The following is a 20,827-nucleotide window of genomic DNA, read 5'->3' as shown; positions in this document are numbered from 1 at the left end:
TGATAATCTTTTCATAGTGCCTCCGTTAGTGGAGTGATTTTTGGTTTTGATAATCTTTTCATATTGCTTCGGTTAGTGGAGTGATTTTTGGTTTTGATAATCTTTTCAGAGTGCCTCCGTTAGTGGAGTGATTTTTGGTTTTGATCTTTTCAGAGTGCCTCCGTTAGTGGAGTGATTTTTGGTTCTGATAATCTTTTCATAGTGCCTCCGTTAGTGGAGTGATTTTTGGTTTTGATAATCTTTTCATAGTGCCTCTGTTAGTGAAGTGATTTTTGGTTTTGATAATCTTTTCAGAGTGCCTCCGTTAGTGGAGTGATTTTTGGTTTTGATCTTTTCAGAGTGCCTCCGTTAGTGGAGTGATTTTTGGTTCTGATAATCTTTTCAGAGTGCCTCCGTTAGTGGAGTGATTTTTGCTTTTGATCTTTTCATAGTGCTTCCGTTAGTGGAGTGATTTTTGGTTCTGATAATCTTTTCATAGTGCTTCCGTTAGTGGAGTGATTTTTGGTTTTGATAACCCTTTCATAGTGCCTCCGTTAGTGGAGTGATTTTTGGTTCTGATAATCTTTTCATAGTGCTTCCGTTAGTGGAGTGATTTTTGGTTTTGATAACCCTAACATAGTGCCTCCGTTAGTGGAGTGATTTTTGGTTTTGATAATCTTTTCAGAGTGCCTCCGTTAGTGGAGTGATTTTTGGTTTGATAACCCTTTCATAGTGCCTCCGTTAGTGGAGTGATTTTTGGTTTTGATAATCTTTTCAGAGTGCCTCCGTTAGTGGAGTGATTTTTGGTTTTGATAACCCTTTCATAGTGCCTCCGTTAGTGGAGTGATTTTTGGTTTTGATAATCTTTTCATAGTGCCTCCGTTAGTGGAGTGATTTTTGGTTTTGATGATCTTTTCAGAGTGCCTCCGTTAGTGGAGTGATTTTTGGTTCTAACGATCCTTTCACAGTGCCTCTGTTTTACAGGAGAGAGTTTGATTTCGTATTGCCTCTTTAGAAGAGAGCGGCAAGTTATTTTGTTAAAACTTTTATAGCTCTTTCAGTTTTCCTCCTGGAGTGGAGTGAGTATTATTTTGATAAGTTTTATAGTCACACTACCCTCATCATAGTTATTGAGGGAATTGTGTTAGTCTTCCATAGCCCATTGATTTCTCTGACCTGGAGACATATAAGTGGTTTAATTAATAAACTAACTTATTCTGAAAACCCTGCGCCTGTGTCCTTCCAGTTTCTGACATAAAATAAAAACTGAGTTTAAAAAAATTTATTTTAACAAGGTTAACATCATGTTGGTGACATTTTCTTGATGATGCTCTAACATTATGGTTAAACTGAAGGCTGAACAAGTAATTTCTTCAGATTGTTTCCCACAACTTAATTTGAGAGCTTAAGGTGAGGGATACAGTAAGATTTTGAAATAGTGAAAAGGGAGTAGACAGTGTGATCACAAATATCTCCTGCTTGTAATCGTGCATTGGCATCACAATGTAGGCTACATTTTTAGCACTTCAAGCAGGAATGTTCCATTAACTGCCACTCGCACACCACATTCTTTCTCAGACAGGTAATACAGTTCAAATAAACGTATAACTGATGATACTGCAGTGCAAAATCAGGACATTGGCATAGCGCATCAGCTATACTGCACAACAAGCCTGAGTTTTTCAGATCAATAAGTGGAACAGCATGAAATATCCACAGATACATTATACTGTAATTTCCATGTTATTACAACACTTTTTTTTCTCCTCCAGGTCTGTTGAGCAACAGGCAAGAGTGTGTGTGATTTACTGTTGTAACAGGGATGCTGTCTATTGCTCTGAAATGGTTTTGCCCTTTCCTAGCTTATATTCAGGGCCGTACGCAGGGTCCAAAAAATACTGAGGTCATGAGTCAGAACTTCTAGTCAGGTTCAGGGGTATGGAAAGTTTTTAAATTCCGTTATTCAAATCTGGCCATTTTCAGAGTCTTAAGGAGCAAAAAAACCCACCAGAATGACTTTTAGGCTTATTTGTTTTGTTTGTTATCAGAGAACATCAGCCTCATCCTAAATGATTTGCAAATGAGTGAAATTGTAAAACTGGAGAATGAATTTCATCAAGTCATGGATTAGGAATAAAAAGGAATGAACTGTCCTGGGACAGAGGGGTAATATATACAAATGCTTCATATTTCCTTCAGTATTTAAAATAGATAACCAAGCCCTATTACACTATCATGTTGATGATAGTGCCTAATCTGTTCACTCTTGTTAAGGTAAACCAGCTTTTGAACACATTTCTTTTATAATCTTACACAATACTTCAATTATCATGCATTATACATCTGACTTTTAAAACGTATACAGGTCTGGCATAGTCTCTTCCTTTTATAGTACCTGCTCTCCCTCTATCACTGCTCCTCTTCTTGCTGCTTGGCCCAAAGATGAGCTTGGTTTGGTTCAGCCTTTTCCTCCCTATCCTGTTTTTCCTTTAGTGAAGAATATAAAAACTGGACTATCTCACTCACCCACACCTTAATGCTAACGTCAATAATATTGTTAATATTGTACATTTTTACACTTATATTTTAATACCCTACACTCAACACTTTTTACTGAAGCATTTTTCTTATTTTGTGTGGAATTATCGTGCCAAGGTTTTTTTTTTGTTCACATATTTATATTTAAATTCTTATCTTTAATTCTTGGTAGCAGGTAAAAAGAAAACTGCACTTTCACTGCACATTGTACTATATATGATTATGTATGTGACAAATAAAACTCTTGAATCTATAAACACAGTCAAATACTAAACTGATAGAAATGAAAACAATACGCCATTTCAACATGTTTTCAGATGTGTCAGAAATCTCAAAAAACCTTCAGGCCAGTGCAGAGCTTTTGAAAATTTGAGGTAAAAATTGAGCATTCTGAGGCCTTTTGAAGGACCATTATGATGACTCATAAAGTAAGGGCAAGTTACCAAAGAAAATGATTTATTATTATTATTTTGAAAATTAACCGGGTGTTTAATTCTGTTTCTGCGCACGACTTCCTGTCCCGCACAATCTGCTCTGTGCAGTGTTGCTGCGTTGTGCTCCGGCATCCAGCAGAAATATAGAACAGGTCCAGCATCCAACACTGAGAAATCAACACTGAATAAACGTTTAATTTTCAATGGAAGACGTCGCTGACATTTCAATCGCAAAATGAATGTTGACTCAACCGGTGGAAATTGATTGACGACCGGTACTGACGGAGTTAACCAAAATTAAACTTTGATTCATGTTTCCTTGCTATCCGAGTAGTAAGCTGGGCTGCAATAAAAATATCTCCACATTAAAATGCATGTTTTTCTCACAGTCGTCTACCACTTAAACTGCTCTCCACCTACATGTTTAGCTTGATGTGCTCCTCTACCAGTGACTGGTGTGACTGAGTGACTCACTAACGGTAGCAGTAACATCAAAGGTAAGGAAAAATAAATAAAAAAATACAGAGGACACGCCCGAGGTGTCCTTGCTTATATTGTAATTTATCATGCTTTTTTCACTACGCATTTTCCTCTCAGAGTTCCTGGGAGTAACTAAAGGCCTTTTGACACATGAACTACGCAAAATTAATGGCGTCATCAATCTGTTTAAGCGATGGTATTCAGTCATTTATACTTCGATCACTTTTCCGTTCCTCACACTTCATTCAGACATTCCTGCGAAAGTGATAACAAGAACCACGCTGCACATGCAGTATTTGTTATTCACGCAGGACTGAGCAGTACACTAAATAAGATGGCATATATTATAAAAGTCCTCATACAGCCATATAACATGTTATAGTGTGCTAAGTGTGCAGTGGTTGTGCAAAACATAGTAACAGTGAATGAAAACAGCTAAAATTGTTATTCTTCAACAGTCAGTGCTTTGCTCATTCGATGTTTCCCAGGTTTTATTATCTGAATCACATTGTGATGTGTTGATTCATTTAAATGGTACAAGAGCCTGCAACATAAAACTCATGCAGCCTCAGACGTTTTTTCAAACTCATTTTAAACATATGTCAGAAAACATTGTTCACTTACCTGAACAAAAAATAAGTACATTAAAATTTAAATTAAAATAAAAAAATTAAATTAGCTATGTGAATAAATCACATTTCAGTGAAACAGAGCTTCTGATAAAATTAATTCCTGTGACTCTTCACTCCACATAGAAATTGAATCCTGACATTTTGTCTAATTTGTTATATCTTGGTAACCCAAGATATATTACATAGGTATATTAAACTTTAGGTTGCTAAAGCTGCTACTCACCAGGAGGCCCCATAGCACATATGACCTGAATATCCACCAGGCTAATCATTGAGCAGTCCTTCATGTCATACCAGTTCCAGTGGTCCAGCCACTGGCGCAGAAGCTCCACAGGAGGCTGGGCACCATAAACCTCCCTGGCAGGCATGTTAACATCATCTACAAATACCACCTGATAAGATCCAAGATTAGTGTACTGAGAATCGAGATTATTTACCAAGTACTGATGAAAAGCAACATGCCTGTAAGCTGAACATACTGTTGAACTGTCAAAATAGAGTGACTGAAGACTGACAAGATGTTCAAGAGAAAGAAAAATAGTAGCTGTACCATTTTCTTTCCCAGGGGTGGGCCAAACACTCCTTTGCGCCGCTTATCTAACTTAGACATAATGATATTTTGGGTCTGGGCAGCTGTAGTCTGGGCTGAGAAGTTGATAAATAATGGGCTGTACACATCCTTCTGCAGCTTGTTCAACAGGAAGTCCTAAGCAATAGAAATATGAACACAAATTATCATCAAATCTCACTGTATGAAAGTGCATTATGTTCAGTAAAGTATTAACAAGACTACATCATAAAAATTTACATTAAAAAGAAAGTATGCTTTCTTTCAATTCCTAAGTTTTCAGTATCAAGACACAACAGAAAATGATCAAGTCAGGTCTATCAGGTCCTAATAATTAGGTAAATACAAACTCAGATGAACAACCGCGTATTATCAATAATGTTATTTGTGTCATTACATATTTTACAAAAGCTAAACCAAAATACAGCAGCATTGTGTGAGAAACAAAGTGCACCTCATGATTCGGTAGCTTGTGGAACTATCTTTAGCAGCAATGATTTAAAGAAATCCTTTTCTATATAACATAATGAGTCTCTCACATCATGGTGGAGGAATTTCGGGCCACTCTTCTCAATGAGCTGAACTGCTGATTCAGCTCATTGAAGTTTTGAGACATTTGTTTTTACACACTGCTCTCTTCATGTCCCATGTCAATCAGGTTAAGGTCTAGGCCATTGCAACAACTTGTTATTTTCTTTTTTTTTCATTCTGTTGTTGGACAAATGGTCTAAAATTTGACTGTAGAATACTTATTGAAGAGTTTATGGTTGATACAATAACAATAATTTGGCCTCAGCTGTCCAAAGGCCATTGTTCCAGAAACTTGTGGTCTGTTCAGAGGCAACTTTGCAAATTTAAGCCACGCTGCCATGCATAGTAAGAAAAGGCTTTCCTCTGCAACCTTCCAAACAAGTCATACTTGTTCGGTCTTTTTCTACTGTACTGTCATGAACTGACAATATGCTGATGCCTGTAGTCTGAGAGGTATTTCTTGGGTTTCTCTGTAATTCTGACCTTGTGGTCAACTTGCTGGGATATATATTCTTGGGAAGATTGACAGCTGTCTTGAATGTTTTTCACTTATGAATAAACTTTCTCTCTGCAGAACGATGGACTCTAAATACTTTGGAAATGGCCTCATAACCCTTACCAGATAGATGAGCAGCAACAATTGCCTCTATAAGACTATTGCTGAAGTCTTTTCTCCTTGACATTGTGTTAACACCCACCTGAATGCTGCAGACCAGCAAACTACCAGAGCCTCAGCTTTAAAGAGGTGCTCACAGTTGTTCATGATGGATTAATCACATACTTTTATTACCAGCACCTGACTACTACTTACTCTCTTAATTCCAAACAAAGCAGTAATGGTGGACACAGTTTTTCCACATGCTGCTTCTGCATTTTGGCAAAGTTTTCAGACAAATAATTTGTCACATTTGTAGTTCATCTGAGGAGGTATTTTCCTATTTTCACATGGTATGGACCAGGTGATTTTTACAATATTTCCCTGATATATAAAACCTTAGAAAGACCTGAAAGAAGTTCAGCTTACTCTTTCACAATTGTATACATCTTTAACTTAATAAAATTATTCCACAACAGAAAAAAAAAAGATTTCACTTTGAAAAATGGCCTAGAAAAATAAGACATTACTACTAGATCATAAAAAAACTCTAAGCAGAAGTAGAGTACTAAGCAGAAGTATATTTCATTAACTGAACAGTTGAGAAGATGTCCTTAAGTTCTCATTAGGAAAAATACTATGATCACTTAATATTTTGCATCAGCATGCAAAAGATGCATTTTACAAGAAGAGCACACATAAAACAGCTTTTACTAGTTTGATCACAAGAAATGCTCACATTAAGCTTTATGGACCTGTACTAACGTACACCACCTGTCTGTGCATTTTGATCAGTTTACGCACAGCAAGCATACACATGCTTGTCAAATCATGCTTGTAAGGGCGTGCAAAATTAAAGGAGATTTATGATGTGAATGAACACAGCATGCAGCCAAAGTGCATCAGTGTGAGGGCAACATGCCATTCATATTCAAGCAGTTAGGGTGTTGGTGCTGCTTTATCACTTGTGCCAGATTTGGAATTGTGCTACGGTCTGCTGGTTGCCATTTTTGTACTGAGCCGATTCACTATGCAGAGAAGCAGGAAGCTGAGAGCAAAGCAGGTTCCCCAGTGAGATGATCTCCATTTGCCCCAGAGTCTGAAGTTTGAGCTCACTTATGGATGAACACATGGAGCAAACGGGTGGAGGAGTGGATTAGTGCTTTATATAAATATTCTAAGTTCTGCTGAGAAATACCATGTATTCTGTAACTGTGTTGCTTTTGCTATTTGTGTCTGACTAACTCTGTGTTTCGATTACACTTCACAGAAATTAACGCTCACTTCTTATATAACATGCACTACATATACAACAACACAACACATAGTGCTTTTCAAAATTCAGGTTAATGAAACAACACAATCGTACAACTTACTGTAATGTAGACACTCTTGCCTGTACCGGTGGGACCGATGAAAATAGTTGGCTTTTGGTGAGTGACGAGGAGCTCCATTAGTGCCATGTACCGTATGGTGTTCTCAGTGGGCACAATGATCTGGTTGAACTGCATGTCCTTACATATGGAGGGAGCAGTCTTGAGCTCATCTGTCCAAAGCTCCCACCTACCTGGGCCCTAAAAAGAACACATAGAAGGAAAAAAAAATCATGATAGAAGAGGTTACTGTCCACTGGGCACAATGGACCAAATCTGAATCAGAATGAAATTGTTTAAATTGAGCACACACACATTGATTTGTGTATAATATGAGATAAACTGGACATGTCTGTACACTGAAGGTGCATTCACAATTGATTAATTTCAAAGCCTACACTGAGGGAACAATATGCTGTTAATGTCTTCAGACAGTGTTATCTTTGGTATTTTCTGTAGATGCTACTAAAGAAATGTGAATAAACTGCTTGTCTTTACAACAGGCAGCTAGCAACAAAGATACAACAGATACAAATTAAAAGTAATTATTTGCTAACTTGTCATATTACCTAAAGACACAACACTGGTTCAGACTACGTTTGAAGATTACAAGAAAGTCCAGCTTGTTGGAAGCAAAATATTAAGTAGTGAAGGATGCCTCAAGAATTTTGCACAGTAAGATTTGATATTAACATAATTTTATACTGTGTGATGGAGGTGTTTAGTTTTTAACTTAATAATACAAAGCTCATCAAAAATGTTCCCAATCTTTGTTGAAAAGATTTGCAGATAAAAGGAAGTGAATCATAAGTAACCCTCAATAAAAAAATACAGCAAATCGCTCACAACTTCAACTTCTGAGTGTCAGCAGAAGTCTTACCTCTTTAATGAAGTGATACTGGTACACTGTTCCCTCGGTGGGTAAGGGAACTGTGAGCTGTTTAGGTGGAGCCTCGACAGTTGCCAGAATGCCATAACGAGTTATGGTCTCCTTGCTTAAGGGGCCATTCAGGACCTCTCTTACCAGCACATCAAACTTCACCCGGCCTAAATCATCACAGCTGGCACCGACTGACCATACCAGGCAAAACACAAAGATGCCCTTTGTACAAAGAAAGGACAACTGTCACCGCTATTCATCACTAAATTACATTAATCATATCAACCTGTGCATACAATGTCTGTCTATTGAGTCTGTGTTTAAAAGCCAAGATGCAGTGCCTTAAAATACATTCAAGTAATTATACAAGATTATTATATAGGTTATTATATGTAATGCTAAATTTAATACACTCATGGTACACATGATGCTTACAGTGTGACAAGCTTATTAATGAGGAAATGTATAGGTTTAGAGTTGTACATAAAAGCTTTGCCGTCAAAAATTTCACTTAGCAGGAAAGGTTTGCAACTATGAATTTGATTTAAATGTACAACAGCCATGACAATGCATCAACCACTGTTCAGATTATTTCAGGAGACAGCAAACAAAATCCACACAAAGGGGATGTCTTTATTGCAAAAGAACAAAAAACAGCAGGGATACTGTAGGAATTGGAAATGAGGCTTAGCAGCCTCATGATAGCTCCTGCTGTTAAAAAGCTGATTAATTCAACACTTTGATAATGATTGGATGAGAAACACAGAAGAGAAGGGTGAAAGGCATTCATCAGTGCAGTGTGCCACAGGGTGATAATAACAGTGCTTTCAAAAGACATGATTCGAAGGCAAAAAATAAAAGTAGGAAAAAATCAACTGGAAGTCATTGCAGGGGGGAGAAGAGAGGGCTCATCTGCTAAAACTTTTCCTTTTTTTGCCTGTGTGAAGGCCGACCTGATTACTACAGTATATGTAAAAAAAACTTTTGAGATTTTATCAGGATTGCATGGTTAAAGAAAACTTGTGTGTGCCTTTAACTAGCATTGGTGAACACTACTATGACCAGTGCCTTCACATCACCGAGAAGGTCTGAATAAAAGATGAATGGAAAAGAAAAAGCTCAATAAAGCTGTAGATAATAGAGGAAAAGGACTTAGGTTTTACTTTTCAAATTTCAGTTCTTAAAAACACAGTTTAATTAAGTCAGTTTTCAGTTTGATTTACAGCTAAAAGCAAACTTTCCATCTGACACTTTCATAAAACCTGTAAGCACAGCCGTTTATTCTCTCGCTGCTCAGCTCAAACCTGTGATTTCACCTGTTAAGTCTAGTTTTTCATTCTATGTAAGCATTTTTTTTCTGCCTCCGTGAGTAAAACCAGACTTGCCAAATCAGTGCAAAGTCAAACAAAACCTGACAGTCCCACTTTATATCAGATATGGTTCCAATCTGCATTCTAAGCACACAAGAAAGCTGTTTTAAATTCAGTTCCTGCAGTGTGTTCAAGTGCAACATTTTGAATGGGCAGTTTGACTAAATGAAAAGTGACACATCAGATGGTCTTAAAGGCGTTGAATGTTGGTTTAGTGTTTCTAAGCTCTTGTTGTTTTGACTTTTGTATATTTACTCTGTCATACTTGCATTATGCAAACTGATCTAAACAAAGACATGGCTGTATAGAGGCTTGCAACAGCCAGCACTGTGTGATGGAATGCTCTCAGGACACCAGGCCGCAACATAACACTGTCTTAATGAGTTCAGTTTAAGAGCAATTCATTTGCTATCACTGTTCATAGCCCTATCATAATAATTACTGGCAGTTGCAGAGGTGTAGTGCACAAACCTCTAACCAGGAGCAAATATTTTTTTCATTCATGCTCTTCATTTTTTCTTCATTGTGAAACTCATCCATCACGCAGTCCATCAGATTCATCAGGGACTTCACTAGATTGGTGTCAGAGGTCGGGGACAACTCCTGCAATCAAACATAAGGACAACTTGTTTAAAAATCTCAAACACGGACGATGTTTAAATATTCTATGACTCTCTAAACTAAGCAGGTGAACTGTGTAACTGAAATGTCAAATTTAAACAGCACAAACAGTACTTAAACATTCAAAAAGTAACTAAAGAAAAGTTCTACTGCACAGTAAGACTGATATAATTATTTTTCTGGGGTATCATATATGACAGCATATTATGCAGAAGTGAACCACTGCCATCTTAAACATGTACAGTATGCATTGAGCAAAGGTTTAGAAATTCAGCACCTTTGTTGCCTTTCGAATGAGCTGGAGGCATGGAGGGATTATGCGGTCAAAGAGGGCAGTGATGAGTGCTTTGTGTGTGGCATTGACAGCAGTTGGAAGCGTATTGAGCCAGGACAGTAAAAGAGGTCGCCAGCCAAGCATGTGGGGCTCCATGTAGATCATACCACAGCGAGACACCTGCCAATAGCATACATTACTTATGAAAACACACTTCTAAACCGGTGATTCTTAAAATACACAGAATTACAGCAATTATTCAAACATTATTGGGTGAAATGCTGGGAACTCAATGTGGTAGTGCAGTGTTGAACATATCAACATTCTGAAGGACTGTGCATTTCATCCTTTGTCCAACCCCAGGAAGAAAACATGGAATCCACTTTTATCCAATTACCCACAGTCCATGGCTGGGTCTCTTTAGCTCGCGGTAACTATGTTTTGTTCTGTTAAGGTGTTAGTGATGGTTTACGTCTGGCTTTTCAGGATGTGAGTTCCATTTCCTTCAGTTGGTTTCTTACAGTTCAGTCAAAAACAATGCCCCTTGGTTTTAATTTTTTTGCTGTACATTGTCCTTTTTCAAGGCATATAACTCAGGTTTGTGTCTTCCGTAATTGTTCTAGAATGGCGTGGCACCAGTGGCAACCTACTGCAATATTTCTGGACATAATGTGTCTTTCCTCTTGAGATTTTCTAATTGACTTTTTTTCTGTGAAAACACTGATCTTTTAAACAATTTTCCATGCAGGTTTGGATTCTGTCCTGTGTAGCTGTTTGCATTGTGGGAGAAGCTTGAAATAAGACCGCAAATCCCCAAATGTCTAGGATGCAGAGGGAAAGGAGGAGGACATTTATACTATTTCTTCTCTTGATTTAATGGAAAATATGATGTCACTGACAGATACAATGGGCGAGCTTGAAGCCCTGATGAAGACTGAGCAGGAATATCAGGAAGGAAATAATTTCACTGATACCTTTTTTTTTTTTTTAATTCTTGGAGACTTTCATCTTGCACCCAAAAGGCTTCCTCAGCTGGAAACTAGTATGTGGGGAATATCAGCTTATAAGTAATAGAAGAGGATGTTCACACTTGGTGGGTTGGGGTTGATAAGGTCACATATGTGACAGTACTCTTTAACAACAGAAATTAAAGTCACATTGGTGACCGTAACGACCAGGTAGTTCAGGTACACTAGTTCAGACAAGTAAACAACTCATGTGAGAATGACCCACACATTGCTCAGGAGACCTCAAAGACCCCCCCCGTTAGCTGTTCAGTTCCTGTCCATGTTGTCCACTGTGTTATCTGTGTCATCTGACTCTTCATTAAGAGCACAAAAATGGAAGCCACACACATAACAATGAAACTTGTACATCAAGTAAATAAAGGTATGTCTCACTGTGGCCGGCGACGCCACCTCCAGGTCCATGGGCTCAAAGATGAGGCTCATTTGTGGTGACATTTGAATGATCTCACCGCTCATCAGACACAGCTTCTTATTGTCATCCAGTACAGTGTTCATATTCTCAATCCACACAGCATCCACTGGGCCATCAAAGATGAGCCATTTTCTGTCAGGGTTCTAAAAGACACAAGTGGTACACAACTTCAAAATAACTCGTAGCAAAGAAAGATAAGCACAATTCTGACAGCTTCCAAAGAGAAGGACAGGTCACAAATAGAAGACAATACTGTCCTGCTGGTTTAGGCTTTTAAATATCACAACTCACAAAAACAGAAATGCATAATCATTTCAGATAAATATAGGCTATGATTAAGTCTTGTAAAATATTGTAAATGATACTGAATCAGTTTGGTGGATGAAATGAACAGACATATTTACAGACTGATTCATTTTAAAATCTATAAAACAGGAATTTTCTAACTTTTCTAAGATCTGAGGATCATTGAGAACAATGCATGTTCTACAGCTTAGTTTGCAGTGTGTCTGTAACCTCTATAGTACCCAAATACTGCATTTGTTTCTTTTTCACTAAGAGGAATGACTATGCAGACTTTCAAGGTCACCAAAGCCCTGTGCATTTTAATCAAAGTGAGGAATGTTTGCTATGTGACAGAAATAAACACCAACGCTGTCATAATTGAAACTGACAACAAGTGTTGATTCTCCAGTGAAACGGGCTGGCAAGAGCTGTGCTTTAAATTGATTTGTTATAATGTAAACAAATGAGGATGCATGGGCTGGGGCCATCTGTTACTTGAAAGAGAACTGAGTTTTATGTAATATGATGATCTGACTAATAAAGAAAAATACATAGCATATGCAGGGAATTTAACCCGCTATGCTGCTGTTGACTCCAGATTATTAAATTTGTCAGGTAAAACGTGCTGCAGAAAAAGAAAGCAAATCAAATAAAGATTTCTTCTCACAGAGAAATAAAAGGCTTTTTTCAAAATTAATTAAGACAAGATATGCTCTTGTTTTCTATTTTAATTGCATCAACTTCAACCTAATCATTCAATGACAAAACAAAGAACAATTTGTAAAATGACAACTTTATATACGGAGACATATTTCAGACGACAAGTTAATTTGGAAACAATTTGAGGATAGGGAAAATAAATGATTTTCCATCAGAACATGCCTCCACTGCAATTTCAAATTGCCTTGTATGTCTGCTGTGTGTGACAAATGAAAGAGTTATTAAGGGTCTAATTTTAACAAGACAGCCAAATGTTTCTTTTGTTCACATGTCACTGCAGCCTTTCTCTCAGCCAGCTTGCAATTAATTGAAATGCCAATCTAGCTGAACAATGATCCATCCAAAACTCCGAAACTGAGGCTGAGGAGACAATGATGTATATAAATCTCATCTTCTTGTTGTATGTCTACCTACTGTAGGTAGCGCAACACACTCTTGAAGCTGTAACTCATGTGGTGATGTGCAGCAGCAATGTTCTTGCTCAATGTGACTCAGTTCTGCATTACTCATTATGAAGAAAGCATATTGCACACTGCATTGAATGATACTTCATCTCTACTACTGTCTGCTTGACAAGAGAGTAGCCTGAATGTCTGTTGTGAGCCAACAGTCCTGGCAAAGCTGTGCAGCCTTTATGTACAAGCCCAACACAATGTAGTGAACATAGACAAATATTTCCTCCTTTAACTAGTGAAGAGAACTGTTTAAAAAAAAGAGTGCTTCCATACAGACAATATTGGTATGCATATCTGCAATATATGTAAATGTTAAAGTGTTGGTTAGTTATCTTGTAATGTTTGCGCAGTTTGTCAAGAATTAAAGGAGAAAAATTGATCACTGACAGAAAACATGTGAAGAGCAGAGGGTTTCACAAGCCAAAACTGGAGTCGCATGACCGCTTTATCGCAAAGAAAAATTAGCATTGCAACAAAGTAACTGGCATAATGAGAAAGAAGGAACAAGACCATAAACAGCAGGTGTATTCATGACAGACAAACACTCTTTGCTACAGTTCTAACTCCTCAGAGAATCCTCCTATGTGAAGACACCTTCCCTCTGTCCCACAGATAAATGTCTGTAATGAAAACAGTGTGCCCCTTATAACGAAAAGACAAAAGCACCTAAAAGCAGGTTTAGTACAATCAACTCTGACTTTCTAGGGAGAAAACTATCTGAAAGAGTATATGTCAGACATAAAATCATACGTGACTGTACATATATATCTATAGCTATATCTACATATAGATACAGATATTCATCCAATAATGGTTACAGAGCACAGCAGGTACGTGCACATGTGTGTACAATTATACTATGACTTAGATTCATAAAAAAGAGCCATGCATACACACAGCATCAATAATCTGACAAAACATACACATTCTTTCCTTTTTGCATACACACAGCTTTGGTAGTGAACTTGCACAGGGATTTACACAGCTGCCTCCAGGTGGCCGCCTTACCTGAGAGGAAGCGAAAGTCCTATAGCTGACAGCAAGGATGCCATCAGACCACTCGTGAGAGACGGGGTCAAATTGGCCGTACAGCTGACCCATTGTAATGGATTTGGGGTTGATCACTGTGATCTGTACCTGGTTCTCATCCATCAGACCCTGATGAAACAACCACATTCATTACCAAACTCATTTGATCAACTTGCTCCCGCCTTAGTACTTTGAATACTCCTATCTATATAAGAACTTGTGCTGAGAAAGAGCAGCAAATTCTGAAACAAACAGCAATTCAGACAAGGTTTCAGTCTGAATAAAAAACAAAGAGAAAGCAAACTGTTTGTGAAAAAAGAGGGATAGAGGGGAGCAGAGTTGGGCATGATCAGTGGATGTGTAGCGACAAGGATGAAGATGATAAATGTGGCATTCCCAGGCGTTCATCAGCAGGCCTTCATCTGTCTCCTCGGTGGGATGCCTCTCAGGCCTTGCGGCCATGTAAATACAACAAGCCAGTTCTGTTCCTCTCTGTGAGATCGATAACTGCTAAACAAAGACTACAGCTCTGACAAATTGGATGGATGTGTTTACTTGGGACAAGCATGCGTCTCATATAAGCCTTGAATATTGGGTGTCACATAAATTTGCCTGACAGAAAGGTTTAGGTGATATTTTTCGTCTTCTTTTACAGATTCAGCAAGTTCATGTTCCAAGGACTCAGACTCCATAAAAGTTAAAATTACAAGTTTAACTATTCGCAAATAAGGCTGTGCTTTCAACATTTCTGATGCTATCGGATATGATCATCAAGCTTAGGGCTTCATGTGCCACATTTCACCTCTGCTGTTGCAATTATCTGAATCACTCTTACTCCATTTCCCCATGACTTACAATTCTGCACAGTGAAAATGGGCATCACACCTTTTCATAGATGTCATGAAGGGCTGCAGCCAGCGTACGGTAAGCACTGGTCTTTCCTCCAAATGGTTCACCCACCAGCATGAAACCGTGTCTCACTATCATCATCTCAAAGATTTGCAGGACTTTCTCCGCAAAGAATTCTGTGACCTGAAGGTTCATGTGCTTGCAGTTTTCTCTTATGGCCCCGAGTAGAACTTCATAGTCTCTTTCTGGAAGCGTAACCCCTGGGAAGAGGTCAGAGGTGATACCCTAGGGCAAAAAAAGTCATATATTTTGGGATCAGTGACAAAAGAATCACCGCAATACAAACAAGCTCTTCAATCCTTATTTGAAGGAAAAGCATGCATAATCACACACTGACATTGAGATGTTTAAGAGTGAGGATGCACAAATGATAGTTACAGAGGAAATGAAGAACCCATTCTCTGATGCACATATGTATTCCAGTGAACTATTCTGATTCAAATAAAAATGAGATTGTCTCAGTGCATCGAGATTCCAGATGAACTGAGTGGAATTAACACGGGCTGACATCAGTTGAAGTGAACTGCTCCATTAATCAAGACAATGTGAGCCCAACACACCTCAAAAAGCTTCAGATCATGGGCCAGGAACTTGGGCAGATTGACATTGATAATGGATCTCAGCAACAGGGTGTCTTCATTCTCCTCTGGAAAAGCCAACTGAAAAAAAAAGAAAAGAAAAGAACATCCCCAATGAGATAAGAGGAGAAAAATTATAAAAGTATAAAACCAGCAAATGAAACACATCAACAAATAAATAAGAGGAGCACAAGAGACACAGGGTAGCCTACTACTTTATTGTTCCCGTTAATTCAGCCGCTTCATATGCATTATGAAGTGGCTTAATTACAATAAAGTAGTTCCCTTTTGTTCACATCTGACTGACAGGCACCCCTGTTAAATTCAAGAAGAGGCATCAGCAGCTGTTGCTAGGGAACTAAATACACTTGTCTCTCTGTAAGAAAAGTAAAAATGGCATCAGGCTTAATCTATCTGCTAGAAAATCTCCTGCTTATACAGAAAAAGAAGAGCCTGTCTCTAAATGTTGAAAGCCTCTTTTACGGATCTTTTCTACTCTTTTCTTCCTTCACTCACACATCACAGGACTCTGCTCAATATCTTACATTTGTACCATGGAACTCTTTTGAAGATAAAGCAAGACATTATACTCAGCTTTTCTTACCATTTATGTTTACATTTAATTATTAAAGATTTAACTACATCTACATCAATGTAACTACATCTGCCTGAAAGGAAACTGAAGTCTATCAGGATAACAGTATTAGACTTGAAATATATAATCCATACATGATTATGTATACATTTCAGATTTTTTTCTTTTCATTTTGTAGGGAAGAAAAACGACAAGCAGCAAAGAATCCCATCACTTTGACAAACCTTAAGGTTTCCGGCAGCAGTTAGCACAGACTTGACAGCTCTCATCCCATAGTCGTAGTGATGCTGTGAGGACAGCTGCTCTGAACAAAGTCGGTAAGTGGCCACTATTTTCACCGACAGAGGCCTCGCAGTCACAAAGCCGCACGAGTAAAGCACAATTTCGGCGATCATCGCATAATCTGGTACCATCATGGCTACAGTCCTGAAGAGAGCCTGTGGTTTAGAGGGAGTTTTCTTAATGGAAACGTGCACTGCATTAAATACATTTACATCTAAGTAGTTACGTATATTGAAGTTCTCTAAATTGGCTGCTCTGAGACACCCTAACCCTCTTGTATGACAAAAATAAACAGTAATGCAGATTTACAAACAAATGCAAACAAACCTTAATTAATTAGTATGCTGAATACTGAAAATAAGACTGACGATGTACCTTGAGGTTGTCTGGCAGTTCTGAGCGTCCAGCATAGCCAGGGTTCATTGTGATAAACACAGCACATGAGGGGTTCAGTTTTAGCTCTGTCCCTTCAAACATCAGCATTTCACTATGGGCAGCAATACCTGATCAAACAGATGCAGTTAGATGACGTATTGGATTTGTGCAAGAGTACGCAAAAACAAAACATGTATGTAAAAATATGTGCTCATTTTTAATCTGATGCCAGAGACATGTTTCAGAAAGGTTGAAACAAGGCATATTTACTGCCACATTTTTTGAAAACTTTTTGGCAACTGAGCAGAGCCATTGCTAAAGTTTTAGATGCCTGATATGAGATTTAGTAGCTAAACAGTTCAGGAGCTCTTTTGCCATGTTTTTTTTGTTTAAAAATGCACCAAATGTTTTCATTAAGTGAAAGGGTCTGAAATGCAGGCAGATCAGATCAGCAGCAAGACTCTTTTTCCAAGGGAGCTATGTTTTTGTAATAAGAGCAAAATGGAATTGGACATTGTATTCATCAGGACCACGCCGCCATATTTGTGTCCGCCCGCAGCACTCAGGTCACAGGTTACAGCGTTGTCACGTTACCAGAACAAGTGGAGGAGGAGGAAAATCAGATACTGAAAATTGACCTTATTTGAAAGATGCTAGGAATATGTTGAGCTGTTGGCTGTGATAGCAGTCGACAAAGAAACCCCGAAATGCAGTTTTATTCCATCCCAAAGGACGTAGACCGGCACAATAAATGGTTGGCTACAATAAGAAGAGACCACTGACATGATCTGAGTTAACCACAAACAGTCTTGTTTACATTAAAAGTCACACATATGTTTCACTTCATAGATAGATGATAAAGCATGGATGTCAGCTAGCAGTGAGCATAAGTGGGAATGTAAACAACCTAGGGAGTTGTTAGCGCCGGAGCAAACAACAACCAGGGTAACGTTAACGGTGAACTACTACCAAAACCACACGTTTAAAAACTGTTATTGAATTATTTACATGTGCTGTGATGACATATAATTTCCTTGACTCCAGGTGCCATATCCGTGATTCCACACATCTAGCAACAGCATACTGGTAGGCATCCATGCTCTTAAAAGCGTTCAGGCTGTCTCGGCTGTATGTACACAAATATGGCGGCGGTCTCATCGACGTGACGTCAGTGGTACCCATGAATTGCTGAAATAAGCAAAATTGAAAACAATGGTCTTCTGGATGCGAGCTTAAGTTATCAGCTGCAAAGGACACTTCTGTGCTTCGTATTGCTATGCGCCGGCCTTATCGGCAGCAAGTCTGTGTAGCTCTCAATTTTGTTTGTTTATATAATTATATGTCATTTTTATCTCAACTTTTTTAGTGATTTTTAGTGATCTGCTTTTTACTTACATTTCATTTTATTTTTTATTTTTTGACAATGTGCACTGCTACCAGTACTAGAGCGGTGTACCTAAGAGAAGAACTGTTGGCACTGTCAAGGATTGGACGCGGAATTAAACATCCAATTCTGATCGAGCTAAAAAAAAGCTGTACCGTGGATGCAGAGCTGAACCAAAATTAAAGGCAAAGAGGCACAACAGGAGGTGGAGGTACAAGCCTTTTCTGCCCTCGGTGATTATGGGAAACTCTAACTCGCTACCAAACAAGTGTGATGAGCCAGAGGCGCTTGTGCGGAGCCAACAGCTGTATAAGGAGAGCAGTTTGATCCGTCTGTCTGAGTTCTGGCTGAACGACAACACACCAGACTCATGTGTGGGCATACCTGGCTTCACAGCCGTACGAGCGGATCGTGACCGGAATACGAGCAGTAAGTGGAAAGGCGGGGGTATTATCCTGTTTTTTTTAATCAGAAATGGGTTAACCCCCACAATGTGACCGTTGAGGAGAGGATATGTTGTCCAGACATTGAACTGCTGTCAGTTGGTTTCCGTGAGTCCTATGAGCCCAGAGAGTAACCATATACAGTCGTCATCGTTGTTTACATTCCATCGAGGGCAGCACCGACAATGGCGTGTGACGTCATCCACGACACCGTTGCTAGGATACAGACCCAGCATCCTGAAGCATTCATTGCAATCACAAGGGATTTCAACCACGTTTCTCTATCCTCCTGCCTGACTGGCTCTGAACAGTATGTGGACTGTTCAACACGTGGAGAAAAGACATTAGATGTGTTTTATGCTAATGTGAAGGAGACCTACAGGGCAGTGTCTCTTCCACCACTGGGTAGATCTGATCACAGCATGGTCCATCTACAACTTACATACAGACCTTGTGTACAAAGACTTCCTGTTACTACTAGATCTTTCAGGAAGTGGTCACCAGAGGCACGTGATGCATTGAGAGACTGCTTTGATGTCACAGACTGGGTTGTGCTGCTGGAGGAAGAAGAAATGGACATTGACATGGATAGTAGGGTGGGCACCATCACTGACTACATTGACTTCTGTAGGGACACTGTGATTTCAGTGAGGACTGTAACGTGCTATCCTAACAATAAACCATGGATCACCAATGACATCAAAGACCTCCTCAACCAGAAAAAGAGGGTGTTCCAGAAAGGGGATGGAGAAAGGCGGAGGAGTGTACAACTGGAGCTTAAAAAGACACTACGTCGAGCTAAGGTGGAGTAGAAGAAAAAGGTAGAGAGACAGCTGGAGAACAATAACACCAAGTAGGTGTGGAGGGGCAGAAGGACCATCTCTGGATACAGACTGAAAAACTCTGTCTGTGGAAGGTGATGTGGACAGAGCCAATACTTTCCACCAGCATCACAACAGGTTTGATGGTGTGGCTTTTTCCACCTCTGCTGCTGTTCCCTCCACCCCCACCACTACAGCTGCTTCCTCTATACTGCTTCCACTGTCCAGCTGCACTTCCACCTCAATGGCAACTCGCATCGCCAAGCCTCCTCCTCCGTCTGACTGCACCTCCACCTCCGCAGCAACTCTTCTTCTGTTCAGCAGCTTCCACCACCATGTCTCCTGAGTCAAGCTATGCCTCCATCTCTGCGGCAGCTTCCACCACCAGGCATCCTGAACCCAGCCACACCTCCACCTCTGCGGCAGCTTCCACCACTAGACCTCCTGAGCCCAGCTGCACCTCCACCTCTGCGGCAGCTTCCACCACTAGACCTCCTGAGCCCAGCTGCACATCCACCTCTGCGGCAGCTTCCAGCATCAGGCACCCTGCTCCTCCACATCTGTGGCAGCTACCACACCCAGGCCTCCTGAGCCCAGCTGCACCTTCACATCTGTGGCAGCTCCCACTGCCTGACCTCCTCTGTCCAGCTGCACCCCCACCACCATCTCTAAAATTGATTCCTCTGCTACAACCTCTTTGTCTAACTATGAAGGAGGTTGGAGATGAGCTCAGGAGACTTCAGTCAGGAAGGGCTGCAGTCCCAGATGGAGTCTGTCCAAGGCTTCTGAGGGACTGTGCTGGTCAACTAGCAGTCCCTCTTCATAGGCACCTCAATATGAGCCTTCAGATGGAAAAAGTCCCGGTGCTGTGGAAAACTTCTTGTCTCATAGAGGTGCCCAAATTAGGGCAACCGGTGGAGCTGAATGACTACAGACCGGTGGCTTTGACATCTCATATCATGAAGACCTTGGAGAGACTGGATGGGGAGATGTGTTTCTGGAACACTGGAATGCAGTATTGGGGCTCCGCAGGGTACTGTTTTGGCTCCTTTTCTTTTCACCCTGTACACATCAGACTAGGCTTCTTCAACTCAGAGTCCTGCCACATACAGAAATATTCTGATGATACAGCTGTTGTGGCATGTGTGCGTGGTGGACAGGAGAAGGAGTACAGGGACCTTGTGGAGTCCTTCTATGGCTTGACCAAAAATAACTTTTTGCTCCTGAACACTACCA

The 20,827-nt window shown here is 39.7% G+C and overlaps 2 protein-coding genes across 2 annotated transcripts in view; both read right to left on the bottom strand.

Annotated features, from left to right (window-relative positions):
• The window catches only part of esyt3 (extended synaptotagmin-like protein 3), a 148,956-nt gene that overhangs the window by 88,543 nt on the left and 39,586 nt on the right, over positions 1-20,827 (bottom strand). The window lies entirely within an intron of this gene.
• dnah7 (dynein, axonemal, heavy chain 7) overlaps positions 1-20,827 on the bottom strand; it is a 98,524-nt gene that overhangs the window by 55,858 nt on the left and 21,839 nt on the right. The window contains exons 25-36 of the mRNA XM_072397643.1: positions 16,944-17,071; positions 16,511-16,723; positions 15,674-15,772; positions 15,090-15,338; positions 14,184-14,333; positions 11,676-11,858; positions 10,279-10,455; positions 9,852-9,983; positions 8,011-8,232; positions 7,134-7,331; positions 4,614-4,769; positions 4,287-4,455 (exon numbers count right to left, since the gene is read on the bottom strand). Of these exons, the coding sequence (XP_072253744.1) occupies positions 4,287-4,455; positions 4,614-4,769; positions 7,134-7,331; positions 8,011-8,232; positions 9,852-9,983; positions 10,279-10,455; positions 11,676-11,858; positions 14,184-14,333; positions 15,090-15,338; positions 15,674-15,772; positions 16,511-16,723; positions 16,944-17,071 (2,076 nt within the window). The remainder of the gene's footprint in view (positions 1-4,286; positions 4,456-4,613; positions 4,770-7,133; positions 7,332-8,010; positions 8,233-9,851; positions 9,984-10,278; positions 10,456-11,675; positions 11,859-14,183; positions 14,334-15,089; positions 15,339-15,673; positions 15,773-16,510; positions 16,724-16,943; positions 17,072-20,827) is intronic.

The sequence above is a fragment of the Leuresthes tenuis genome, unplaced genomic scaffold, assembly GCF_036924035.1.
Source record: "Leuresthes tenuis unplaced genomic scaffold, fLeuTen1.0.hap1 SCAF_12, whole genome shotgun sequence".
Lineage (NCBI taxonomy): Eukaryota > Metazoa > Chordata > Actinopteri > Atheriniformes > Atherinopsidae > Leuresthes > Leuresthes tenuis.
Note: the sequence above shows the minus strand (reverse complement) of the source record. Positions and strands in the feature narration are given on the sequence as shown.